Genomic DNA, 27,510 nt, shown 5'->3' on the forward strand with positions numbered 1-27,510 from the left:
GCATTTTCTCAGTTGAAAGCTTGGAATTCAGCATTGCTGATTTCTGTTAGAACTGGTTTGGGATTTCATTGTTGTTGTTGGGAGCAGTCCTGGGGTTTTCATAGCTCCCAGCATTGCGTGGTGACAGTTTTTCATATCTCCTATTTCTATCTGTGAGATGTCAGAATGGGACATGTGCCATGAATGGGACACAGTTCTTTGTATACAAGCAGGTCAATAACTGGTAAACATTGCAGATGCTTTTAAGTTTTGAAAGGCTGAAATAGTTCATCTTGAGAGTTTTTATGACAGCATTGTTGTACTACTCCCGTATTGCTGTGGTGCAGTTGGGCTTAGCAGTGGTGGAAGGTTTTAAAGTGTTTCTGATTATATGAGCACAATTTTGCAGAAGAATACACAAAGAAAACTTTGAGCCAGAAAATGGTTTTGAAAACTAGCACTTTTCAAGTTCTTTCCCTGTACATTTCTAAAATGTAGAAATGGGGGAAAAAAGTAGGTTCGTTCTTCACATCTCCCATGTGTGGTAGTTTGCTGTTTCTCCTTTGTAGTGTCAATATTTTTAGGAGGCTGGGGACAGGACTTTGTAGGAACAAACAGATTAAGGGGGACAGGGATCTCCTTTACTCCAGATCTTCCTTTTACTTACTGATTCAAACCACAGAAGGATGGATGCTCAGCATTTCCCCATCCAGCAGATACAGCTGTAGGATAAATTCCTGATGGCAAGCTTTCCTCTGAGTGCTTGCACCGAGTTGCCAGGAGTGCTGAATAAGGCAGATGTAACTACTTGTTTTGCAGTGCTGTTCTTCCATTCTCTTTACGTGTTCTGCAGTGTAAGGCCCAGCTTGACTCGACATCATGGATTTTTAATCAGATGGATGTCACTCACCAGGAGTGCTGTGGAATAACAGCGAGGTGAAGTCACACATCCCAGTGTTATGCTGGGACTGGGCAAACCCCAGCAGCTGTCTTCCTGCTGTGAGAGCAGCTGGAGGCTGCTACAGCAAACCCCCAAGACTCAGCAGAGGGAGGAAAAAAGCAATGAAGTCCCAGCCAGCTGCACTGGGGCACTGAGTGCTGTGCTTCCCAGGCCAGGTACGAGCCATTTATCCAGCCTTCTGCACGCTCCCATCTAGTCCTTGGGCATCGCTTCCTGCCTGAGGCCCTGCAGAGGGAACTGAATTATTCAGGAAGGGTGGATTTTTGTTTTGTTTCTTTTCCTCATGTTACTTCATCTTATTTTGCTTCAGTGCCTTTTGAACCTCAGAACCTGGTCAGACAGGGTGCGTGTATTTGGTAGATTACTGAACAGTGACTCTTTTCCCCTCTAGCTCTTGCAGTGTGCCACGCTTAAGTGAAGGTGACACGCCAGGAGCTGTGCTGTAGCACTGTGGGGCTGGTGTTGCTGTGGGACATAGCTTTCCTATTCTATTTTTCAAACCCTTTTTTGGGAACATGGGAGCATCTATTTCTCTTGGAAGCCTGTCTCTTCTGATAGGCTCTCCTTAGCTGATGGCACTGTGGCTACAGTGCTTTTAATTTTGCTTATTTTTTTTTTTTTTAATGTGCACTGATGTTAGTTCTGTTTTAGTTACAGCATCTAGTGTTAAGGTTTTAACCTCACAAATAATTTTTTAAGCTGGAGCAATTACATTAATCAACACAGAATCCTTCTGATGCAGATTTGCAGTATTTATAACCACCTGTAGATGGAGATGTGCTCCATGCCACGCCGTGCTGGCGCTGGAATCCTCCCCATCACCTGGATGAGTGAATTACATTTCAGGATCCACTTCATTTTCCTGAGCACTCAAGATGAACTTGACATTCGTCCATATCAGAAGCAGCACGTCTCGGCCTTGTCTTGGTTAGGGTAAGTTGTGGGTGTCCTGATGCTCACCAACTCATGTAGTTGTTAGTTCTTTACAGTAAACCAGCAGTGGGTCCAGCATGAGGTAGCAAGTTACAGGTGGCTTATCCACTTCTCATCTCCCCTGCACAGCTGAGTTTGTGCACATGGCATGACAGCACTGACTGCTCCTCTTTTAGAGGTCAGAAGTGTGCCCTTCCTCTATTATGTCCTCCCAAAACCAAACGCAGGCTTTGCTCGGGGTCCCAGAGTCTCCTGCTTTAGTGAGAGCAGCCAGCCCTAAGGCCTGGCAGCCCGCAGCTGCCCTGTGCAGCTCATTGCTTTTGCAGCTCACTGCAGAAAACTGGTTGTTGGTGGTAATGAGTTATACTGCTGTTCTCTGATGTGATTTCGTGGTGGTTGTGTGCTGATCTGAACTTCGTTCCCAGCTGCTCGCGTGGAACCCACCCCAGCTGCTGCCGTTTGCATGCACTGGTGTGCAAAGATGCACTGATGGAAGAATTACTAAGTGGAACCTCAGTATAGATACACACACAGCAAACCCATCCCAGAGCCAGCCACCAAAGTCCTTCCTCCCAGAGCCTCGATCTGCAGGCTGAACCCCAGCAGATGTCCCCAGGAGCACCTCGCAGCTGTTCTGAGTCCGTTCGTGTCCCCTCGTCATTTCTGTGCCCCTTGGAAATGACGCCGCTGAGCAACGCGGCCAGCTGAGTGCTGGGAACGGCGAGCCCGGAGGCGGGCAGGGCGCTTCCCGAAGCCCCACCTCGTGTCTCTGGCATCACATGAGCATTTGGAGTTGCGTGTTTCATCTGCAGCCACGTTTTCCTGCTAAACTCGCACCCGAGCACGCCGCAGGGAAAATCCAATCCCCGCAAACAAAACCGGCCCGTGTGAGCGCTCAGCGGCAGCTGCGCGGTGCTGCCCGGCTCTGGGCGCCCTTCCCCGCGGCGTCCCTGCAGCCGCGCGCACAGCGGCCATCCGCGGGGCCGGGTTTTGCTGCGTGCTGCTGGAGGAGGAGCCGTGCCCGGCCCAGCGGGGCAGGTCGTCCCGCTTGGGCTCAGCTGGTCGTGTCCCCGGCCCGCGTATTTCACGGCTGCAGGAAGTGAGCTCACAGCTCCGGCGCTCCGAAGGCAGGACGGGAGCCCGCGGGCACCCAGCCCGGCCGCGCAAGAGGTCCGCGCGGCTATGGGCCGGGGCACGCTGCTGTCTTGCCTGGGGCCGGCCTGCTGCTTGCTGCTGCTGCTGCTGGGGGACAACGGGGGGCTGGGGAGCAGTGGGAAGCAGCGGGGGCTGCTGGAGGAGCGCCAGAGCGCTGTGACGGAGGCGGCACCGTGGGGCAGAGCGAGGTATGAGGCGGTGAAGAAGCAGCTGGGAACCGTGGGAGCTCTCTCCAAGCAGTACTGGCAGTACCTGGCTTGCAAGGTGTGGCAGGAGGGCTGCGGGAAGGAGGAAAGAACCAGCCCCGGCCCAGGTAAGCTCCTAATTGTCTTGTGCCTGGGGAGCAGTGGTGGGGTCTGCACCCCCCAGCACCCACGAGCACTGTGGGAAGGGACTCCCCATTGCTCAGCATGCGTTGTGCTGGGGAGGGAAGTCTGCTCATGCTCACCCAGGCTCTGTCTCCGGTGCACCTGTCTGCCATGGAGCCAGCTGCAGCTCGTTATCATTCTCCCCATCTGCTTCCTTGCACCTCGGCAGGGTGGCAGTTAACTTGGGAACACCTGGGTGCCTGTGCACAGTGCGAGAATGAGGCTTGTCTCTGCTCTGACATTTGCAGGCTGGAGCTTGCCTCTGGTGGGCCAGGATTACCTGGAGATCCTCTCTGCTTGGTACTGCAGTTTTGGCAAGTGCTGCAAGACAGGAGACTGCCAGATCATCAACAACATCACGGGTGGGTGCTGCTGTTTCCTTTGTTGTTGTCATTTTAAAAAGCCCATTTTAGCAAGTGATGCATGTAAAAGGCATTTCTGGGGGGAGGAGGGACTGAGCCAAGTCCTGCTTCTTGTCACTCATTTGCAGTCCTTGGACTGCAAGAAAGCATGCTCTGTGCAGTGCAGTGCAGTGGTTTGCACCAGCCCTGCCTTCATCTGGCATTCCATGTGCACAGGGATCTGTCTGGCCCCGGGACAGGAAAGTGTCCCAGGACCTGTGTGCAAGCCCCATGCAGGTGTCACTCATTTGCTATCCCTGAAACTTCTGCTCTGTGTACAGGCTGCTGGGGGTACATGGACATGGTGTACAGGAAATGCTACAGAAAGGACTGGGGCTTCAGAGCCCTGTGTAGTCATCAGATGCTTTCTCCAATTTCCAAAGGAAAAAAGGAGTCAGCAGAAGATCTGTGTCTTTTTGCAGTCAGTGGCAGATATGAGCAGGGCACAGGGTTTGCGAGCATCCTGCCATGTTAACCCTGCACCACTCAGCTCACTGCTCCTCTTGGATGTGAGTCCCATCAGCAGGGCTGTGTGGGCTTGCTGCTGTGCAATGTCTTCTCATATTCCCAGCAGCGGCAACTGGGTTTCTAGGTAAAGGCTGAGCTTTTGCTGTATTTCCTTCAGGGCTCGAACTGGACCTCCATGAGCATCTCCACGGGCAGCACTTGGCCAAAGAAATTGTCATACGGGCAGTGCGAGGGTTCCTGCAGAGCCCACAGCCTCAGAAGGCTCTGGTCCTCTCCTTCCATGGCTGGTCTGGCACAGGCAAGAACTTTGTGGCCCGCATGGTGGCTGCTCACCTGTACAGGGACGGGCTGAAGAGTGAATGTGTCAGGGTGTTCATTGCGCTCTTCCACTTCCCCCACCACAAGTACGTGGACTCCTACAAGGTGAGAGCTGGTGGTGTCTTGGTGTACTGGGTCTAGCTGGAATGGAGTTGCTTTTTTCTTTTTTTTTCGTACCAGCTGCACTGTGTTGTGCTTTAGGTCTGTGGGTGAAGCAGAGCTAGTAACACTGCTGTTCTATCAGTGCTATTACTGATCTGAGTGTGGGCAGTGCTTCAAGGTTTTCTGTTTTTCCAGCTCTGCCCCTCAGCTAGTAGGTTGGGGGTGCACAAGAAACTGGGAAAGGGTACAAAAGGGACAGCTCACCAAAGGGATGTCCGTATACCATTATGCTCAGCAGCAAAAGCTGAGGGGAGGGAGTCTGGGGTAGGCCCAGTCTCTATGCTGTCTCCTGTTGTTGGCACCTCACTCCTGCCCGCTGTTCTGCAGGTTCAGCTGGAGAAGCAGATAAGTGAGACTGTGCAGCTCTGCAAGCAGTCACTGTTCATCTTTGATGAGGCAGAGAAGCTTCATTTTGGCCTCCTGGAAGTCATCAAGCCCTTCATGGCTCGCTCTGACAAGGGCCAGCAAGATAACCGGAGATCTATCTTCCTCTTCCTCAGGTAACTTCCAAAGAGGTGGGGAGGCACAAAGCTCCTGAAAGTGTGATATAAGGGACTTGGAATGCAGAGGTGGGGGAAGAGATGCCCAGCTCTTCCAAGGGTGGTTGCCTCCATGACCAGCTTTCCTTGTTGCTGCTGAGGAGCTGTGGCCTAGCTGAGCTGGTGCCTCGGCACCAGTGAGGTTCAGAGATAGTGTGGTGTCATCCTGCACCTTGTATGACCGAGCAGGGAGATCCTGCACTGCAGGGAGCACGGCCAGGACTGCAGGTCCTTACGGGATGTGCCTGTGCCATGTGGAGAGGTCCCACTTGCCTGGCCTGGTACGTGGGGAAACTGTATTCAGTTCCCCCCTCTATCTGAAAGGGAAGTTGTACCTCCACCTCATGCCATCCAGACAAGTGTGCTGACCTGCAAGCTCAGCGGTTCCCTAGGGAAGCTTCTCTGCTCGTAGAAGACCTGACTCTGGACCTGGTGCTACAGGGCTGACCTGATGTGTCCTGTCCACTCTGGGCAGAGTAGGCGTGCTGCCAGTTGTGCGGTGGTGCCTTGGTCCACCTACCTGGCATGCTGCACAGCCCTATGCCCACGTCAGCCCCTTTGTGTCATCAAGCAGAGAGAGCAGGGCGTCATGAACTGCAACGGTGTGCAATCAGTCCTGGGGGGGTTTCATCATGTCTGGTGGCAGTGTGACACAGATCTGTTGTTGAAGGGCTGGCTCTGGCCCAGCCTTGTCTGGAGGTGGCCTGGATTTGCAGCTGTGTCTGGGCTTGAGCAAATGGCCACTGCTCAGCCAAAGGGATTAGGATGGGTATGAGCTGTGCTGGCAAGGTGGCAAAGGGAGGTGGTGATGGCTTCTTCATTTTACCTTCCCACTATCTGTGGAATGTGTCTGTAGTTTCTGACACACAAGGAAAGATAGGTATGAGACCCAAGTACCTCACATAGAATTACAAAATCATTAGAGTTGGAAGGGACCTTTAAAGGTCATCTGGCCCAACTCCCTTGCAGTGAACAGATATGCCTACAGGTCAGTCAGGTGCTCAGAGCCTCATCCATCCTGACCTTGGGTGTCTCCAAGGACAAGGCTTCCTCCCCATCTCTGGGCAACCACAGCTGGTTCCCAGCATCACCAGCTCCCTGGTGGGAGGGCGCTGAGACCAGGGGCTGCCTTCTGAGGTGTGGGGGCTGTCCTGGGAGCCTTGGTGGCTGCCTGGACCCTGCATCCCCCACCAGGCAAGGTCCCTGTCCTGGCCATTTTCTTCTCATGAAACTCCTGCCATGTTCTCTGTCCTCTGGCCTGGACTTGGCAGTGGCTTACTGAGGGTTTGCTGTGGAGCCAAGTGTCACCTGAGGGGTCAGTGGCTTCCCAGACAGGGCAGGGTACTGACAGAAGCAGAGTTTCCATTGGCTCCTGGCCCCATGTGGAAGAGCAAGCAGCTGCCCCAGGCCTGGGTTGGCAAGATGGAAGATGCTGTACAGATTCCTTCAGAACACCATTCATCTGGGTGAATGTTTCAGGTGCTGACTGGGCACAGTGGTTGCTTTGTTGTAAGCAGAACTGCTGAGCTCTGCCTATAGAGGAGGCTGCTGGCAGCTCTGAGCAGTTTGAGCCTGGCAGCATGGTGGAGTGACTTCTCTTCTGTCTGCAGCAATATTGGTGGCAGTGCCATCAATGAGGTCACCCTGGACTTCTGGAGAGCTGGACGGGCACGAGAGGAGATTCCTGTGGAGCTCCTGGAGCAACAGCTGCAGCTGGAGATGCTGCAGCTTGCAGGTAGGAGCCGGGCCGCTGTAGCAGGCAGCCTTCCCAGTCGCAAACCTGCCCCTGAGCACCAGGCTGGGGCTTTTTTATGAGCTTTGTGCTGCAGGAACATCTGGAAGAGTGTTGATGTACCCTTCCCTTCTTCCACATAGCTCAGCCTAGTGAGCATGGCAGCAAGGCACATCGGAAGAGGAGCTGAGCCAGTCTTGCTCCCTTTCAGCCCCAGAACTGCCAGCTCTCGGGTGGCTGAAGTTTGCTTTGTCTTGCTTTTTGCTGCAGAAAACGGTTATGCCCGCAGCCATCTCCTTGAAGAGAACCTGGTTGATTTCTTTGTGCCATTCCTACCTCTGGAGTACCACCACGTGAAGCTCTGCGCACGGGATGCGTTCCTGGCCCGTGGACTTCCCTACACAGAGGCAGCCCTTGATGAGGTTGCCAGGATGATGGTGTTTGTCCCCAAGGAGGAGAAGCTTTTCTCTGCACAAGGCTGTAAATCTGTATCACAGCGCATTAATTACTTCCTTCCTTGAACACCAGGTGGGACTACATCCCTGGTGAAGCTGATTCCGTACACCAGGAGCTGCTCTTCTTGCACAAGGTCAGGCAAGCAGATCACCCCTGCACAGGGGCAGGAACTGAACTCCATATTTCTCTGAGGGCTGCTCACAGGGAAGGAAGTGCAGCTGGGGTGCCAGCAGGCTGAGCTCGGCTGGGTTTTTAAGTCCACGTGGTGTTTCTCACTCCCTCCTCCTACCCTGAAGCAGTGGTTCGGTTGTGCTGATAGATGCTTAGTCTCATGTGAGTGGGATATTGCCAGTTTGTTGCCAGTAAGCAAAGGCCCAGGCCAGACTGATCCAGCACAAGCCACGGCCTCATCCCTGTCCACAGCTTCCTCAGTCACATACAGAAAATGACTGCTTCATCTCCACTGGAGATTTTAAACCTACAGCCTTTTCCTTTGGAGTGACCTTCTCTCCCCTCTCTTGGTCTTTGTTCCATGGAAGCAGCTGTGGGATGAGGTGAGCTCCTGCTGGAATCATTTCCCTGAGCCGTTTGGTGAAGAGCATGTTTGCTGCATTGCAGGAACTGGTTTGGGGAGAGACAGACACGGGCAAAGGGCAGATGAGGAGGACAGAGGGTGAAAGAACAGGTTGCAGTTGAATTTTGGTTTTCAGAGCTGGAATAAGATAGTTTCCCCCCCCCCAGTATGTTGCATGCTGTGGGGTTTTGGCTGGTATCAGCATTACTACACCAAGGGGCTGTTTGCTGTCTGGGTACTTGCCAGGTGATAAGAATGGACCAAAATATTTCAACAGTGATAGAAGAATCACTTTGTGACCTCGAGGTCAAAACTCCCTTCCAACACAGCTGCTGCACGGTGAGGTGAATCAGCAGCTGCCAAGGACGGCTCAGCTACCTCATGAGCGGACCTTTGATCTATTTTAAGCTTGGAACCTCTCAGCAGTGCCAGTGATGAGCAGCACAACTCCAGGGACAGGCTGAGCACTGCTCTGCAGCCTCTGAGGTCGCCGATCTAATGAGGCTGTGTGGTCTAAGGCAGGGAGCAGTGAGCCAGGGAGCTGCTCGTCTTCCTTCTCTCTGTACCAAGTTAGCTTCAGCCTGGCTGCTGACTTGAGGCTGGACCTAAGTGCTAGGTCTACTTTTATCAGGCATTGCTCAGAGTTGGTTGATGGGTGGTCATTTCATCACACACATCAGTCCTGGGAACAGCAGAGGTGCCTGAGGGAAAGCAGCTCTTCAGTGAGGATGCAGCCCTGCAGAACAGCACAGTTCAGGCTCTGCTTTACAACCAGCTGATCTGCTTGGTCACTTGTGTAAGCCAGCGTGAGGTCAGCAAAGTTTTGGTTTTTTGAGTTAACTGGCTTTGAGTACAGTACAGTGCAGGTTAAAACATGCTTTAGATAAATAAAGCAATGTCTAGGCAAGGTTTTTTTTTTTTTTTTTTTTTTTGCCAATAAAATATTGCAACCTTTATTTAAAACAAAATGCAAATTGGCAAAACTTTGTGGAACGACAGGCAAAGAGGCCCTTCTGAGGGCCTTATTTACATCAAGTTTAACACTGTTCGCAGTTCACAGTCAGACGATAGTGAGAGAATTAAATTAGAAAAACAACCAAAATATATTACAATAACAATTAAAAACAAAACAGTTGACAACACTGTAGAGTGATTGGTGATTAATGTGTTTGATTTTAATCCATTCCTGCCCTCTGTGAGTTCAGTACTGATGCCCACAGCATGCCATGCTGAGCGGGCTCTACACCCTCGTGCACAGCAGCCGTGCTGGGAAGATGACCTCCTTTGGTACAGGTATATCTCACTCTGCAGGTACTGCAGATACGTCCCAGAAGCTGTCACTTCCTCCCACCAGGGAACAGGCTGAGGGTTTGTTCTAAGCTCCGGGCCTGAGAGTACCCCAGGGCCCACGGGCCACTTACACCAGCTGCTCCTTGCTGACACTGGGCCAGTGGTGCTCAGGAGAAGCCTCTTCTGTGAGGATAAGGAACAGAGAGAACAGCCCCGTGTTCTGCATCAGGAGTGCTGCTCTGTTTAGCTCTGCTCTCCCAGCTGTTTGATGCAGTCCTAAAACCAAAGCTTTTAATTCAGTCCTGCCAGCACTGGTGAGAAGAACAGCCAGCCAGTAGTGTGCTGCCAACCCAGCCAGCCAAGTGCACTGCGCCCAGGGTTAAGAAGGGCATACAGTGCAGAAAGCTGCACCTGCGGGTCGGCTGCTCCCCTGGGAGCTAGGGAGAGAAATTCCCCCCACTGCCTTGCTCTGGGCTCTGAGCTTGCCATCACCAGGTCCCTACGGTTTGCCACCCCTGCTGCAAAGATGACTGCCTTCAATTCTAGGCCATAGTAGTGCAAGTTGGAGAGCCCAGCTGCATTTGCATCTTTACCACACGAGGCCTTCTCACAGCAGTGAAGAAAGGAAACACAAGAGGAGGTTGTCTTATCCACAAAGGCTGGAGCAAGAGATGCTCTTCACTGGAAGAAGTAACGGGGCTTTGCCATCCGTACAGTACTTGACACAGACTGTGTGCAAAGCTGAAAGCAGAGAAGCTGCTACGGTTGAGACCTTTAAGGCTGAACAGAAAGGCAAATCTAGCAGAGGGAAAGGACCTGTAATAGTGGTGGGAGAGAAGCTGCCTCAACCGTTTGTGATCCTGGGAGAGCAGGTGAATTCTGCTTCTTCTAACTGCCCACAGCTGTGTCCCTGCCAGCTACCTCTGGGGGGGAGGAAAAACAGGCGGCACTCAAAGAAAGCAGACATGGGCAGGGTAGCCAGCCCTTTGCAGGGGCACAGTTTGTTTCTTAAGCAGGGTATGAAAGAGTGGAAAGGGGTGTGTTCTATTAATTAAAAATTCCAGGAATTGTTTGCTATTCTATCACTTTTGCAGGAGCTTTTCTGGAAGACCTACATTCAGGAAAAAATAAATTTTAAAAAGCTTCTTTTAAAATACTCAGCAGAACTGGAATAACACTTTTAAAACGTTCTGGTTAAAATACCTTTCCCCTGAGAATAACCACTTCAGTTCCAGTCGGCTTTTACTGGGCTGAAAAGCAGTACAGTGATGAAACCACACGATTGTCTGCAGGGCAAACAGGACCAGCCTTTCTGACACCAAGAAAGCTCTCATACCCTTGCACTCCTCCTGATTGTTAAGAAGGCAACGTGAAGCAACGCCTTAAGATTTTTTCCCTTTACGGGTCAGCTTTCCAAAGGCAGCTAATTTGGTGTGCAGTGATGCACATGTTCAATAAAGATGACTGAAGCAGATAAGGTAAACCACAAAAGCCCTCAGTAAAGTCTACAAGATAACTGTTAGGTGCTCTGCCTTCCTGCTGAATAACTGCCCCAGGGACCTGCAGCTGAAGTGCAAGACCCAGAGTAGATCCTGGACAAGCTGGAAATCTCACAGAATGAGACAGCAGGCTCTTCCAGGTGGGCTTGGTGCCACGAGGTAAGGATGACTAACCCACAAAGGGATCAGCTTGCCGACTTGTAGGAACGATTCATTCACCTTAACACCTACTGAATGGGGTGGAAGGACTGTTTGGTTTTTTTCATTATCTCACCCACTTTGACAGTGAAGCACACGTGGTCCATTTCACCTCGCATACTGCTCCACTGGTGCACATTCATGCAGCGTGACACACAACTTTATCTACCACAGACTAGTCAATAATATGAGGATTCTCAGACACGGGCACATTACTAAGAATGGTTCAGGCCACACCTCACCTTGCTCCATGGAAACAACAGTGGCATGAGCCAAGAGGTCCAGCCTGCTTCTGAGCACCAACAGGGCAATGCTTGGAGGCAGACAAGGAATGCCTGAGTGCCGACCATCTGAATTCACACCTGTGCTCCAGCTCAACTCTAAATGCTCAACCTAAAAGCAGCACAGTCACGCTTTAAAAACAAGTTATAAAAGCATTTTAGAAAAAAAAAAAAAAAAAAAAAAAAAAAAAAAGATTTAAGGTGCAAAGCAAGCCAGATCCTGTGTCATCACAAACAGTGTGAAGTGAGCAGCAGCATGCAGGGTAACGGGTATTTGGATGCAGGTATCAGGCCTGTTTGCTTCTTCTCTCTAACCAGCAAGTAGTTGAGGTCTCTGTACTTGCCAGTCCTTTAACTCTCAGGGAGCTGTGCACATGCACAGAACACCAGCTTTTTGAGGCCATAACAGTCAACCAACAGCACCAGGATGGAAGGAGACCAGCCACATGACTGCCTGCCTTCTGGGATTGTCAGTAGACCAGCAGAGACCATACCATAGTGGGAGCTCTCCAAGAAGCCCTAACGCTTCTGTCACGTTTCAGGCAGAATGCAGTTTACACAGCAGAAGATTCTGGTCCAGTTGTCAAAATACATAAACTAAAAAAAGAGGGCTGTGACTCGTGTTGACATACATAGTCACCTTCACGCTCCCAGATAGTGGAAGCCTGCAAGATTGGTAAGCAACAAATCCCAGAAAGCGCTGTGATGTGGTTGTGCTGTGTCAGGAGGAGGGAGCGGTGCGGGGAGACCTGCAGGCAGGCCAAGCTGTTCTCCTGGCTCCAGCACTGCCTGCTGATTGCAGCCAGGGGCTGCTGGTGGCAGAGGTTCTGCCTTGCCTCCCCTGGGCCTCAAGGTGCTGAAACTGAACTGGGGAGTCAACCTGGTAACAGGAGTTAAAAACAACCTAGAGCTTTGAAAAAAAACAAAAAACACCCCACCCCGTCCCATTAACACTGGCAAGTTCTGTAAGAGCCCCAAACTACTCACAACAACCAACGACCATCAAGCAGCACTCATGCTAGACCACTAGAAATAGGAATCAACTGTGTGAAGGCAGTATGGTGGGAAGGGGGTAATTCCAGTGGTAAGTCTGCCCAGCATTCCTGATGCCTCAGCTACAATGAAGACGAGAACATGTGGAAGATGAGGTGGACAGGAGGGAAAAGGGATAATTTCATATATTAACTAACTTTGCAGTTCTCATTACAGCAGCAACAGCACTGTGGAAGTAAGCCACTGAGGCTAGTGCATCCACCTCCAGCAGCTCTGAATACTGTCAGTGCATTAGACCTGCCCCCAGCTGCACACAGCCTGCTCCTTCAGAGCTGCCCAGCCAGGACTGCTCAGCAGCTGGTACCAGCAGAGCCCCGGGGCCCTTCCTCGCCTTGTCAGGAGCCCAAAAGCGTGTGTTAGTGCTGATGGGGTGCATCTGTACAGCCAAGGGGCCGGCAGCCACTCCAGTACTCTGGCTGCCAGACCGTCCTTCCCAGAGCGAGAACCTGCCATCGATTCTCCTGTCTGTCAAAGGGAGGAGCAAGGATCTTCCTTGCCTTGCCAAACTGAGCAGATCAGACCGGCAAGGTAGGGACAAATACTTGATGTTCTGCCCCTTACAGCTTGAATCTACCCTCTCCATCCCCATTTTCTGAGATGAACTTGTAAACGTGAGAACTCAGTGATCTGAGGTACTTCACATACTCAAGTATCAGTCTTTCCTTTTGAAAGCATCAGTACAGAAAAGAGTCCCCCCCACCCCACGTGTATTTCTCTTACCCAGATTGACAGTAGCTACCTTTGCACCACATCGCTGATTTCTTGGACGCACGACAATAAGTTATTAAGGACGGGGTTTGCCCCAGGGATGCTAGCAGCTGTTGAGGACACCTGCAGTTCCTGCAGGCTGAGTTCCAGTTTGCTCACGGCTTCCCGGAAGGCAAATTTGTTGCGTGTATGCGGAATGCAGTCCACGTAGCCTGAGCAGTAATCCAACAGCTGATGCCCTGTGTCCACCAGCTGGCTGTTTGGTGTTGGCTCAGCGATGGCACTCGAGAGAAGATCGGCGCACTCCAGCAATGCTTCCTTGCTGATTTTATCTGCTGGGATTTTCTCAGTTGCCTGTTTGGTCTTTCTTAACGCTATCTTTGCGCCAGCTGTGCCATTGGCCATTTTCACTGGGGAGGTGGAAGACGACGACAGAGGCACTTGAGGTGGAGGCACCATGGGCCTCCCGGATTTCCCACCGACAGGTGCTGCTGCTGCCTTCTTACTCCCTTCCCCTGACTCCAGCCCGTGCTGCGCTCCCGCCGCGTTGCTGAGCTCTTCTGCTGCATCCGAGCAGGCGGCTGGCTGCTGTAGGAGCCTCATCACTGGTGGTGGAGGTGGAGCACACTTTGGTTTTACCCGTCTGGGCCGGTCCCTGTCGCCGGAAGAAGTGACCTGATGCTCAGATAAGAGCTTAAATTTATTACCCTGAGAGTCTGTGCCAATGAGCTGCACATCTGCTGGAGTGTGTTTTAGAGTGGGTGAGATTAGGACTGGCACTTTGTGGTTGTGAGTGGTTGGAAGTATTGCTGCAGCCTTTACTGGAGAGGACCACCCTGGTCTCTCGCCATCCTCGAGGGCCCCTTGCCGAGGGCCGCTGTTCTTTTCTTTGCTTTTAAGAGTTGCTGCTAGCCCTGGCATCTCCTTTTCCTCTGAACTCGATGGGGTTCGGAAAGGGAGAGCTGTGGCACCCCTTGGCAAGAGTTTTGCTTTTGGTCTTTCTCTGGTCAAAGCAGAACCTTCTTCAAACCTTTTGGGCAGCAGGTCATTTGCCCTCCCTGTGTTCTCATCAGGCTGAGAGGAGGTGGACACTGTCCGTTCCAGCTGGATTTTTGACCTCTGGGAATTCCTGGGAAGGGTCATTGCCATTCTATCCTGCTCTGGAAGCCCTGAGGACATGGAAGATGTAGAGTTCGACCTCGGAAAAGGCTTTGATGCTTCTTCATTGCCAGCGGGCTTTCCTGGTCGTAGACCCAGCGTCTTTTTAATCAGGCGCGGTGTAAAGAAACCTGTGATGCCAGACCACCCCCCACCAGTGCTCACACCCCCACCGCTGCTGGTACCAGTGCCATCATCATTGTAGAAGGTCCTCTGCACAAAGCCCCCACCGTAGCACTTGGGTGGTGCCAGGTTTGCGTCCTGCTGTGTGGGAGCAAAAGCGAACCCATCCACGTGCTGCAAGGAAGCAACAGATGAGAAGTTACCCGTTAACTCGTATTTCTTGTGGGGCTGATTCTCCATCTCCCGGAAGGAGCTACTGCGCTTGGGAGGTGTGGGAGCATTCCTCTTCTTCATGAAGGAGCTGAAGAAGCCGCCTTTTCTGTCCCTGGTGAAAGTGGTCTCTTTGGCATCCTCCAGCAGGCTGCTGGGTGACTTGTCCCTCTGCTTGTGAGGCAGTGCGGGAGACCCACTTGTTGGCTGTGTGCTTCTGATTAAACCTAGGAAGAAACAAGAATGAATCTACAAAATCTATTTCAATTTCCACCTCCCTATCCTCCAGAGGGCTGTAAGGGCCCAACATTTCAGTTACACAGGATCTGCAGAGAAAGACTGAGAAAGGAAGGTGGCACTTCTATTTTTGAGCTTTTGATTTAAAAACATTGTGCGTGTGTGACCTGTCGGTTGTCTCGGGAGGCAATTTAGGAGAAGGTCAGGAGAAAGTGAAGCTGCTCTTTTCTCTCAGTTTCTTACCCCCTTGCTGTAGTTCTTTTCTCCCTCCCCAGATACTGCAAAGTATAAAAGAAAATCTCTTGCTGTATTGTCAATTTCTGTTTGAAAGCTGTTATCTTAAAAATTTAGTTAAATTTAAAATTAAAAAAATGTTATGAAATTTACTAAAAGGACATTGTAAAAGCTGCAGTGTTTACTAGTTACTAGCAAATAGGCTGGCAAACAGCCCTCATGACACTGCTGCTCAAAGCACCAGCCTAGAACACTTTGGCTGGATGAGAGTTAACTTGAGTTCCAGCTTATGTAAGGCTGAAGAAAGCTGGAGCCCCACATACATATTTGCCACAGAACTGCTTCATGTCCCAACATTTGGGTTCTTTGTTCTGCAAACCAAGAGCAGAATGGAGAAGTCTGCTTGACCCAAAGGAATTGTGCCTGCAGACATCATCTCAGTTGTCAGGAGTAGTTCCTCTGCCTTCTCAGGAATGAGAAGTGACACCTGTACTGAAGAACAAGAGTCATCTCATCCCTCAGCTCCCTCAGGGAGCAAATCTGCCACCATTCCGATCTCTCCACCTCACTAATGCAGGAAGAGTATCCACAGCCCTGCCTCTCCTGCCACAGTAACAACGTAAGTCCTGCAGACAGGCTACAAACTGAAAGAAGCCAACACCGTTAATCGTATCTTGTCTAGAATGTGAACTTTTACAGACCGTCCTGGCAGGATACTTGGTTGAAAGATCTCCACTTGGTGGATGTTCTGTTCTCTTCTGCTTGTCTGACAATTTACACTGGGAGCAGATCTACACCAGAACACACAGCCTCAGTATGAGTGCCCAGGAGCTCATACCTGGTGCGGAGCTGGATGCTGAATGCTCCAGGGTATCCTGTGTTCCTTCAATGTTCTCCTTGTTCTCTGCCTGTTTCTTCAGTGTTCTTGTCTTGGAGGGAAGCATGGGCAACCGGGGCAGGTAAGGAACAATGGATGAGGAGGAGGCTGTTCTTCCAAGCTCCTCTGCTACCTCTGTAAGGAGGAACAGGAAGTGGAATAGTTGGAACAAATCCAGAAGAAGAAGAAAATAAAACATGGATCTCTACTGCAATCCCAGACCAGCAAGAAGACGCGACTGAGAACGCAAGAAGTTTGTAACTTTAGCTTTTTGTAAATTCAGAGGTGCTTAGGGTAAAACACGTTTTACAAATGGAAGTCAAACTAACTTGCATCTTTGTAAATCCATCCAAAAATGGTGGTAGGATCTGCACAAGTGAGGCTCTGGTACATATCTAGCTCTTTGCTGGGTTAAGGTTGCTCAAGTGCTAAAGTTTGCAATGAATGCATTTTCTTCCCTTCTAAATAAGGTGCCTCTTGTTAATTGCCTCAAAGTCGCATCCTTTCTGACTCTGGACATAAGCTGCTTTGAGGCAAAACACTGCACATCTCTATTAGAAATGAAGATTTCATGTTTCCTCCTCAATATCAACACAAGGTATATGATTTAAAAGCATTAACCAAAAAACCCCTCCTGTACAGCCCCAGGTTATTGTTTGTTTGTCCCTTGATGTGCCTGTTACAGATCCTCCCTGCTAGAATTTCATCTGGTGTGATTTTTCTATAGCAGGGAAGTGCGTGGATTTTCATACTTGATTTCAGAATTAGAGATGCTGAAAGAATTTGTGCTCCTTTGCCTCATATCACACCTCTCCTAGCTGACCAGATTTGAAAGTTGAGTTGCATAGATTTTCTCCTAAAAAAATAGCTAAGTAGAAAATCCAGATATTGAGGCAGACTTTTTAAGTAAAAGCTGACAGAGTGGTATTTCACTACATTAATTTCTGCAATCAGAAACAGAATGTGGCATGTGTGCATCTTTCTCTCTCCCCTCGCATCACTCGCTATTCCTATCTCCTCTAGTCTGGGAGGATTCCTCTCGTAAAAGAGACAATATTCTCTAGGCAAACTCCTTGTTATCTTGGTATTCAAGTTAATTACTGTGCTGTCTCTGCACTGACACATCTAAAGTTTATTAAGTATTTGTGCTAGGAGTAAGACATGTATTTACAGACATAAGGATAAGAAGTAAAGGACGAAGCCTCATCACAGCCTCCACAGCAAGCAGATAAGCTTTAAGAGCCCGTGCTTAAGAGACAGCACTCTGGGGGATAAACACTACCACTGCTCAGAAACAAAACAACAGGTGCTCTCACCCTCCGAGATGCTCGAGTCGTGGAACATGGTTTCAAAAGCCTGGTGGGTCTCAGCAAAGGAAGGTCGGTCTGGTGGGTTCCACTTCCAACCTGCAGTGTGAGAAAGCAGGGTAAGTCTGTAACAGGTGGGAGATAATTTGTTATTCTGTCTTTCATTAGTAGATTAAAAATTTGTTATGCAGTGTTAGAGAGCTCTTTGTGGCAGATGCTAAGCAGCACACTTGGAGGATGAGTTTGTGCGACCCTGTCAGCAGCTTGTCTCCTGCAGAGGTGCTGTGTTTGCTAAGTAGAATTTCCTTCTTTTTTGGTGATTCCATATTAAGAGTCCTGCTTACAAGTGACAGTACAATTTGCCACAAAAGCTACCTAGCTGTAATCAGCAATGACAGTTTTTGAGAGTTCTTGTTCCCTGGAGACCAGACTCACTTTGCATCACTGACCAGGTATGTCTCAGGTGACAGGGACTTTTCCACATAAGCTAACAAAATGGCATCTAAGAAGTAAGGACTTAGGAGCTGACTACAGATTTCTCCTACCCCTGCCAGGCTTTGTTCCCCAAACTGGAAGAAGATACTCACAGGCCCTCATCAGTTCATAAACCTTTGGAGGGCATCCCTCCGGTTGTTCCATCCGGTAGCCCTTTTCCAGCAGATCATACACCTGAGAGAGATCAATGCCTGGGTACGGTGACATCCCATAGGTAGCAATTTCCCATAACAGCACCCCAAAGGCTGCAGAAGGAAGAAAATAAAACTCCTGGTCACAAGACTGCCCGTATGGTATGCTCTTACATTTTGGCCTTGGCTGCAGCTAGAGGCAGAACCTCTTTGCTGCAGATTCTTCAGGCCAGCCTAGCTGAAGACATTAACAATATGTGAAGCTGTGACCTGGCATGTTCCTCCCAGGGGTTTTCTGCCCAGGCCAGAACACACTTTACTCTCCAGGGTGGCAAATTAAAAACCAGAATGAAACAGAACGTAACAGTGAAGTGGAGTTTTCTTACCCCACACATCTGATTTGATGGAAAAGGTGTTATAGGCCAGGCTCTCAGGAGCAGTCCACTTGATTGGGAACTTGGCTCCAGCGTGAGCTGTGTAGGTATCTCCAGTCATCAGCCTGCTTAAGCCAAAGTCAGCCACCTTCACCACGTGGTTTTCTCCAACTAAGCAGTTCCGTGCTGCCAGGTCCCTGTATGAAGAAGAAAGCACATAGGGCGTTTAAACACAGTCCTGTCTTTGTGGAATTTGTCCCTTTCTGCTTCTCAATGCCATCTTACCCACCTGTGAATGAAGTTCTTCTTCTCCAGGTACTCCATGGCAGAGGATATCTGAGTGGCCATGTAGAGCAGCACAACAGCACTCACTTCCTCCCGGTTGCACTCCCGTAAATAGTCAAGCAGGTTCCCATATGGCATGTACTCTGTCACGATGTAAAAGGGGGGCTCCAGGGTACACACACCTAGCAGTGAGGAGAAGGCATGTGAATAAAGCTGCTGGTTCTTCCCTAGCTTACCAGTATGCCTGATTTAATTCCCATTTCTTGCAGTCTCTAACAATGAGAGTTTCTCTGAAAATCCAGGCCTTTAGTCTACAAGAGCTGATCAGTGCAGCCCAGCTTAAAGTTCATTGCTTCTATTTACATATCCATCCACGGATGATGAGAAATCTGTCTACCAAAGGTCCCCTTTTCCTATATGTTATGCATAAAGGATGTGTACTATACATATACATACCACACACTGTTATTTGGGAGGGTTACAGAATGGAACAGGACATGTTCTGAACACCCATTATTTACTTTCCTTTCCCTCTTCTCTTAAAGCTGAAAAGTGGCCAACTGGAAGTGGGTACCTTCCAGGCTGGAATGTCACGACAGAGTAATGCAAAGCACTCCTGTGTATGCTAGTGGGTAAGGGATGATCAGAGCAGTGGGACCTGCTCCTAAAGCAGCATTCTCACACATTGCTCAGATTATTCCTTGCTACAGCCATTGCAGTTATGCACAAAGTATGTCAGAGTGGAGGAGGAAGGCAACAGGATACTCATATCAGATCTCTGTGAGCTCTCACTGCAGCGCTGCTGGGTGTGTGCTGATACCATTACCCACATACAGGAGCAAAAATGCATCTCTAATGAGAAACTGTTTTAGTCTGGAAGCAGCCAGGGCTGGGTGACCACTTCATCTGTGTCCATTTTTTAAATGGGTATAAAATAGATGACATTATTAACATCCTTCACATTCCTCACATTTCTCCTTTCATCCTAGGCTTGGCTTGACAGCTTTGCTCCCAAAGACAGCAAAAGTCCAGATGGAGCTAACCACCAGTAAAGCTTTAAAATGTCTCATTAAGAATCTTTGTATATACTTCTGTAAGGCTACTTCAACTGAGTAGAAGAGGAATGTGTCTTCACTGATAACTGAATCCAGGAGAATGGCTAAAATCAATGGCACAGTTTAACAGGAGTTTGATACTGCTAACTTTACACAGTGTCCCAAGAGCAAAGTCATGTCACTAATGTGACAATATTTGATGTTTCATTTAGAACTGGCGTTTCAGCTCAGCTTTGCCATATGAAGGAGAAAGCAGTCAAAAATACCGCCCCATAACCTGACCCGATTCAAAAAATCATGTCAATAAATCTGCCACTCTTTTTCAACAAGATGGATACATTTTGGCAGAAACCTGAATAAGAACAGAAAGATCAAGGTATTTCACTAACCTAATAACTGCACTAGATTTGGGTGCTTGATTTCCTTCATCACAGCAGCTTCTTTCAAGAACTCTTCCACCTCCATGGTATCTTCCTAGACAAACACAGAAGAGAAGATTTATCTTCATGACCAAGGTCTGCTCAACGCTACACACTCTAGCTGAATGGTATCCTTATCTCCATTCTGATGTTTTGGCTTTTACTAAAGCAAAAATGTCATAACAGCCCTGAAAAGCTGGCCTGCAGCACAGCCAAATAACAGATGTGCAGCCCCTGGAAAGCACTAGGTTCTACCAACTAGGTATCTACTGTGGCTGGAGAAAAGATGACTCTGAAAGTCACTTCGTTCTGCCTAGCTGTAAAAATTAAACTTGAAATCTTCCTTCTTTAGGTGGGGGGGGTACCTGAAATGTTAACAGCAGTCACGTTGAAACAAACAGAAGGCTCTGAGAGAAATACAAATGGAGGAGCTACATTTTTCCAGAAAGATGGGAGAAGTTGTAGGAACGCACTTCCAACACCTTTGATTTCTTACAGCTTCCACAGCTTTTCTGAGGGAAGTAGAAGTGGTAACCGTGCCTCCAGGCCTGCCTGGGACACGCAGTTCCTGCAGGAGCCCATTGGGCCAAAATTCCAAGCTGTTTCTAAGCTCCCTGCACTGCTGCAATCTCAACAAGCTATCTTTGTTCTGCAAAGCTACTCTCAAAGCATGGATTTTATACAGATCAGCACGCTCCGTTTTCAGAAAGTCCTATCAGTGGGTGGTATAACTGAAGAAGTTACAATTTCCTTCTACTTATCGTCAACGCTGACCAAATTAACAGTGTGCAACAATCTGATAACTCACCTTTAATGTTTTCACAGCCACAGTGAGGTTGTATTTCTTCCAGACACCAACATACACCTCGCCGTACTGCCCTCCCCCGAGTTTGTGCTTCATGGTGATGTCAGTCCGCTCCATCTCCCACTTGTCGTGGATGGGGGACACTCCATACACAGTGGGCTTATTGCACTTGGGTGCTGGGTAATGCAGAGTCGTCACCAATCCATCTGCTACCGTGGAGTGATGGTGCACTAGTTCTGCTAGCGTGCTGAAACGGCTTTCTGCTGTCACGTACACCTGTCAGGAACGAATCAGGAATCTGCTTAGGTAAAGGCTGCTGAGAGCTTTCAGTTGTGCTGGAAAATGGACACAGTAAAAACATTCCGGCAGATTTGGAAGAGAAAACAAAAACGGCAACAGAAGCAGATGTTAAGAGCACTTGTTCTCAGTTGGGTTGAGCAAATGAATGTTCCTCTGCGCGATTTTCACCTGCAGAAGGCAGCTAGATTTCCTTTCCCCACAGCGCCGTGCAGAAATCCTTACCTTTCCATCGGAGGTGGTGTTGATCCTGTAGTGGTAAACACGGCCCTCGTACCTGAGCGAGATGGACAGCTGCCCTGGGCTGCTCTCGCTCTCACGAACCAGGAAGCTGCCATTGATGAGGCTGCTCAACAGATACTCTGCTGCGCTGCGTGACACCGGCCCGTGATACCACGAGTGCTTCTCCAGGCTGTTCACTGGTGTGATGTAGTTGCTTGGTACCCAGCCCTGCCCATTCTTCGAACGTACCTCACTCCATTCACCATTCTGGTTGTAACCCAGGACTCGCAACTTCTCACCTACGAGCCAGGGGGGAAAAAAGCAAAGTAAGCACAATATGATCTACTGGGTCTCATTAAGAGACATTCCCCACCAGCTGACTAACCCTTGTTTGTTGGTGTACGCAAAGTATTTATGAGTAAAGTTTCAGCCAAATTTACTGCAATGTAAACAATAAGTTCACAGAGCTTCTTGCAGTCCACATTTTAGATCAGATAAGTGTTTTCCTTTTTTCTTGGAAGAACGAGGTTTGTCTCCATCCTGAAGCCTGATGTGGCATTTGTTTTTTTAACAATTGTGCAGAAGGGCATATTCTGATATACTTCCTAAACAGAAATTCTTCTGTGACATTCTTAATTCTTGATTTGGCTGCAGCTGAAAGCTCCTGAATTCTGTATCACCAATAATGTAAAGATTCTCCTCTGCCTCACAGCCAGGGAGCTGGGCAGCCTGGATGTACATGGGTCAGATCCTTGGCCAGTTACTCCAAGGTGTACCAGTACCAGAACTGCCCAGCAGGTGTCTCTCCAACACAAGAGAGAGAGACCATAGGCTTGTAATCCTTGGTTCAAGAATAATTCCTAACTGCGCTCACTCTTTCCAATGGAACAACAGCAGGGCTCTATTTTCTCTTGCTAAGCATACAGCCCGTGGCTGCCCTGCAACTCAGATCCTCACCTTTGGTGATGCTGAGTGTGTTGTCACCGCTTGCTACAAAGTCGTAAAGTGCAACAAAGAGGTTGGGATCGCTCTCAGTGGCTCCCAGCAGGTTCTCCTTGGAGCTCCACCTAATGGCTTCGTTCAGTGCCTGGGGTTCAACGTCGCAACCATAGGGGCGGTGCAGGGCCTCTGAAGGAAGAGCAGAAGAGGAAATTACAGCTGTAAGTAAATCAAAGCCTGGCGCACAGCAGAGCAGAGCTCCCACTGCACAGTATGTGCAAGAAATAAAACGTGCCCCTTTGATGTGAAGTAATGAACTTTTAAAGTCTTTTAATGCTACAATTTCAGTCTGTTTCTGCAGCTGAAGTAAGTAGCTTGGATTTGAAAGCAATGTTAAGAATAGAGGCAAAACAGACTGAATTATGACAAATAATATGCGACAGTAACAGAGTCAGTAGGAATGGTAGTGATTTGTGACACATTTCAAAGTGGTAATAAAGTGGTAAACTGGCAAGGATAGAAAGTAATAAGGATAACACGAGGTATTTAGGAGCAGTGTTCCTGAACACAGGGCAAGTCTGTCTGACTGCTTCAGATGATGCATACTTGCTAGTACAAGGAAATGGGAGGAAGAATCAGTCGTGAAAAGGTTTTTATGGAAAAAGGGTTTTCCAATCCATACTGTGGTTTCCCCAGGAACAAGCAGCTGGCTGCATTTCAGAATAAAGACACAAGAAAGACGCGGCAGTTACACTTGGGGCAAAAATATATGTAAGAATGGAAGTAATGCTTCTGAAGGCACAACGAGGGCTGTTCCTGCCCCACCACGTGTTCCCAATGCCCCTCACTGAATCTACTCATGAAACCACCCCACAAGCAGACCTGGCCTGTTCCTGAGGGTCTGAGAAGTCAGGAGCAGGATGTATTGAAGCAGAATGCTGCAAGAGAATCCACCCCACCAGGCTCCCACACATTCTCGTGAGACTTACATACGTGAGCAAGAGCCAGGCTACATGGCACATGGAGAGAACAAAGAGCTCGAGAGCAACACAGATGGGAGAGTTGGGAAGTCAGAGAGACAGAACAGGAAGAGGCCTATGCCAAGTAACAGGCAAACACGTGTCGAATCTGTGCCACGTGATGGAGCTCAAGCCTGGAAAACTTCAGTGTAGGGGCTTTCCCAGAATCCATGTTCAATTGTTTGTAAGCTTTATTATACATACATGGGAAAGGAAATGACTGAGGTTTGTTAGTTTGTTCCCAAACACACAGCTAAGTGGCTTTTGCCTGCATTTCTGGTAATCACACTGCTCGAATAACTTGCTTCCCAGCCATGACAGAGTGCCACCCTATCGAGGTTCTCCTAGCAAGAGCAGCAGTGACAGAGCCACAGCTACCAAAGCATGGCTTCATTCTCTACAGATGCAGTATTTCTGTATTTTCTTCTTCTCAACTATCACCTGCAATTACCAACATCCCAGACTGTCAGATAAAGAGTAACCACGCTGTGCTGCCAGCACATGGCTGCTGCTTTTTAGGGCCGGGTTTGTGCAGTTATTATGCATCAGGAACAGCTTAAGTGGCAACAGAAAAGAACAGTGGTTCCCAAATCCAGCTCTCTTTATAGAGTACAAATAGATGGTAATTAAATAACACATTCTTTATACTCCAACAATGCCTCATGTTAGAAAGGCAGGAGGGGGTTTGGTGCCTTGAGCAAAGCGGCTCACCGGTGTGCTGCACAGAGAACCTGAGTGATGCTTCCCTGCTGGCTACAAGCAGCAAACACAAAAGCAGGCAGCTTCCAAAAACCACCCCGACTCTTCTGCTCTGAAATACTTTAATGGTGTTTAAATTACTTCTTCCTTTCAATTGTACAGCTGCTGAAACAGCAAAAGCTTTAAACAAAAACACATACGCTTGTTTTATTTCACAACCAACGTATGGCTTAGGATTCCTTTTCAAGCTAACCCAGCTCGCACACAGGCATCCAGTCCCCAATAACCTACGGTGCTCAGTGCAGTGTGGGATCCTTGCCATCCCATGTGCAAGGATAAGAAAGCTGAGCTCAATACAGTAATCACAAAGAGCTCAGTAAGGAAGCTGAGACAGCCAGTCACACCACATGGGATATGCCTCACACTGAACAGCCTGGGAGCTCCGGTCACACCAAGGGCGAGGAAGTGAACTGGGAAGTTCTCTTTGACATTGACTCAAAGCCTAACCATAAATCATATGTGATTGCTTTCATTTCCTATACAATTGAGAACTTACCTCATCATTTATTCTACAAGCAAGGCTTCAGCCACCTCCTTCCTCTCCTTTATTCCCACAGTACACTTTGCTTCCCTCCAGACATGAATGCTTTCCTATTCAGCCACCACCACCAAGAGACATTTTGCCTCCCACCCTGTGCCACAGAGGCTACAATTACAGATCTCTTCAGCTCAAGAGCAGAATGAGAGCCCAACATACACCTCATCTTCAGTAGCAGAACCCATCAGGCACTGACACGGTCTGTGTTCCTGAAGCACTAACGCTTGTACAAACAGAGCATTTTGATAATCCCAAATAAAAGCAGGTAATCTGAGTCCTGCTCCCACATAAGACAAAGAGCTGAGAGGTCCCACACCGTAATCTAAGCCAACAGGGCAGTACAGGAAGAGGAGGGCACACTGCAACCTCCCTAAGCATCCTACCTGTGAAGCTCGACCCCGCAGGCTCAGAGGCATCGTTGCCAAGGCAGCAGAGCAGTTTGTTCTCTTTGCCATAGCTGGGCTGGAACAGCACCGTGCCCACAATCATGCCTGCCACACAGCAAGCAAAAGGCCAACTAACTGCCACGAGAAGTGCTGGGCTGCCACCACGTGCAGACAGTACTGGCAGCCAACGGAAAAGCAAGCGCAGCCTACGGGTGGAGGAGGAACAAGGGAGCTGCGGTTATTTGGTTAGGAAGGGTGGAGCTTCCCAGGGAGCTCTGAACAAACCAGGCATGCGGAGGCTGGACTGCGAGATGAAGCAATTCTGACGTGAGCTGCAGAGCTCTGTGTCGCTAGGAGTCGGGCAGCAAAGTGTTGGGAAGAAAACAAACCATTTCCTTGGAGAAATTCCTTTGTGCAAACTGCCAAACAGATCCTTTGTGAAGGGGACTGCCCACATTGATTCATTTTTCCACTCCACGTCCATGCCAGTGCACAAGTACCATTCACATGAACTGAGCAGAAGTGATGCGAGTCAAAATATTAAACCTAAGAGATGAACGAGCACTTAAAGAGAAAGTGCTGCTGGGCGTTTCCGAGAGAAACAGAAAGCAGAGGCAGCACAGCATGCCCAGTCTGAGCTGCGTAGCTGCTCACCTAGTAAGGTTCAGGGCAGCTCTCTGAAAGGGCACCGTCAAATCGCCTGTCACAAACATGAGACCTGTTTGCGGGAGTCCTCAGCAGCCCCAGTTCTCTAGCAGTCTCTAGGGCTGGTAGCAGAACAGATTTCTTCTAATGCAGAAGAGGAAGGGTTAAAAAACAAGCAATCACGGTGGCAGTCCCACAGCTGGGAGGCTGGTGGGCCTGCAGAGGGGTATAAAAGGCAGCAGGGGAAGGGCAGCAAGTGCTTTGACCTTTTGTAGAAGGCAGAAGGTGTTGCAGCTCACCAGCCAAGAGCAGCATTTCTACAGCTGTGAGCTCTGTGGAGAAGGCGGCAGCTTCGTGTGATGAGGGCGCAGCTCAGACTGAAGGTAAGAAATGAGCAGTTGGGCTTGTTAGAAGCGTTTGTTTTGTAAGGCTGTGGGTGTGAAAAGTCACCACAGAACAGGTGTAGGCTGGATGTAGGCTGTGCAAAGAGTTACTTCTCCCTGTGTGAACTGTATCATGAGTTTTTTCCCTCTCCACCATCACTAATGCAAGTGGAAATTGCAACCAGACAGAATATGTTACAACACCTACATACAGTTGGCTTCCAAAAGTTCCTGTGACAACTGAGAGGTATCCTTTCCTTCTCCTCCAAAACAAACCTCTGTGAATCCTGCTGCATGCTGCCAGCTGGAGGTTGAGATGCTTTTACCTCTGAACCCCCAGGCTAGCTTTTTCCTGTTTGTTCTTCCTCTTGCAGTTTGTCTTCCCTCTCTTGTGTGCTCTGAATGCCCTCAATTATGCTGGTATTTGAAACAGCACGTTTATTAATACACAAAGAATAATAACGTGAGGGAAAGGCAGAGCAAATAATTGCAGCAAATAAGCTTTTCAGGTGGGTCTGAAATGGTGTTAGGAAATGAAGAGCTACATATTAATTCGTTGCTCAATTAATATCAGCTGCAGAAGTTTAACAAGCAAAATGGTTATTAGCCTGCTTGTTACAGTGCGACAGATGTGTAAGTGGTATCTCTGGAACAAGGAAGGATTAGGAGATAATGAATCGGGGTTACAAATGCAGCATGGAAACACAGGCACTGAGCGTGCTGTCTGTAGCCTCTCTGAGCTGTGACGGCCAGCTGTAGGTGAGCTCGGGGCAGTCGGCCAGCGGCCAGCACTGGGGTGGGCAGGACACCAATGTCCCTGCACAGTGGGTAGGTTTGTAAAGGCCTGGCACGTGCACCCAGGCAGAAGGAAACCAGATTTCTTTTTAACTTCAGGATAAGCATCGTTTCTTCCAAACTGATGTTGCTGGATAGTAATTCTACTGTGCAGACCATCACTTTGACATCCACATCCACAGCAAACATCCTTTTCCTATTCCCCTCACACTCAGTGCACAATGTGAGACATGAATTCTGGTACGCTCCACTCGTTTGACCGAAGCAGCAACCTTTCAGGCAGAGCAGCTTTTCCCAGCTCCTTGGGCTATTCCCTGCTGTGCCCTTCAAAGCTGTTTCCTGAGCACGGCTAACCTTCCTCTATCACTTAAATCCTCCCTTCTGAGGTATTGCTTTTAATGTAAGGCAATCTTGCTGACTGCACGACTTTGAAACAAGTAGTATGAGCAGCTTCTAAAACTTGCTACATCTGGAACATATGTGCTGTCAGTGTCTCCCAGTCAAACAAAAGTGCAAATAGCAATGCAGCTCTGAGGGGTTTGGTGCTGCTGGCAGCAGGCCAACGTGACTTTGTAGGAAGGAAGAGAGACCAAGAGCTACAGGACAGTGTCACTGACATAGCATTTAATACCAAGAAGCGCAGTGTGGGTGTTCCGGGTTTCCCTTCTTTGTTTTACAAGAGGACACATGAACACAAGGCCACCAAGATCCCCATGCATCCACATCTTTCGCTTTATTTCCA

General features: G+C 49.1%; 2 protein-coding genes across 2 annotated transcripts; one reads left to right on the forward strand and one right to left on the reverse strand.

Moving 5' to 3' along the window:
• The first annotated feature begins 3,055 nt into the window (after nt 1–3,055).
• Nucleotides 3,056–9,188, forward strand: TOR3A (torsin family 3 member A). The gene is made up of 6 exons (XM_042819392.1): nt 3,056–3,341; nt 3,645–3,758; nt 4,423–4,688; nt 5,073–5,245; nt 6,895–7,019; nt 7,287–9,188. The coding sequence occupies exons 1-6, from the start codon at nt 3,056–3,058 to the stop codon at nt 7,535–7,537; spliced, it is 1,215 nt and encodes a 404-aa protein (XP_042675326.1). The 3' UTR covers nt 7,538–9,188.
• On the reverse strand, nt 8,977–25,048 carry ABL2 (ABL proto-oncogene 2, non-receptor tyrosine kinase). Its single transcript, XM_042819391.1, has 11 exons — nt 24,943–25,048; nt 22,262–22,432; nt 21,308–21,603; nt 20,789–21,061; nt 19,951–20,035; nt 18,511–18,688; nt 18,234–18,418; nt 17,809–17,961; nt 17,231–17,320; nt 15,876–16,049; nt 8,977–14,793 (listed from the first exon to the last, which is right to left on the reverse strand). The coding sequence occupies exons 1-11, from the start codon at nt 25,046–25,048 to the stop codon at nt 13,103–13,105; spliced, it is 3,402 nt and encodes a 1,133-aa protein (XP_042675325.1). The 3' UTR covers nt 8,977–13,102.
• Nucleotides 25,049–27,510: the final 2,462 nt, after the last annotated feature.

The sequence above is a fragment of the Centrocercus urophasianus genome, unplaced genomic scaffold (assembly GCF_019232065.1).
Source record: "Centrocercus urophasianus isolate 14NV4802_14NV808 unplaced genomic scaffold, USGS_Curo_1.0 seq_18, whole genome shotgun sequence".
NCBI classification, from domain to species: Eukaryota; Metazoa; Chordata; class Aves; order Galliformes; family Phasianidae; genus Centrocercus; species Centrocercus urophasianus.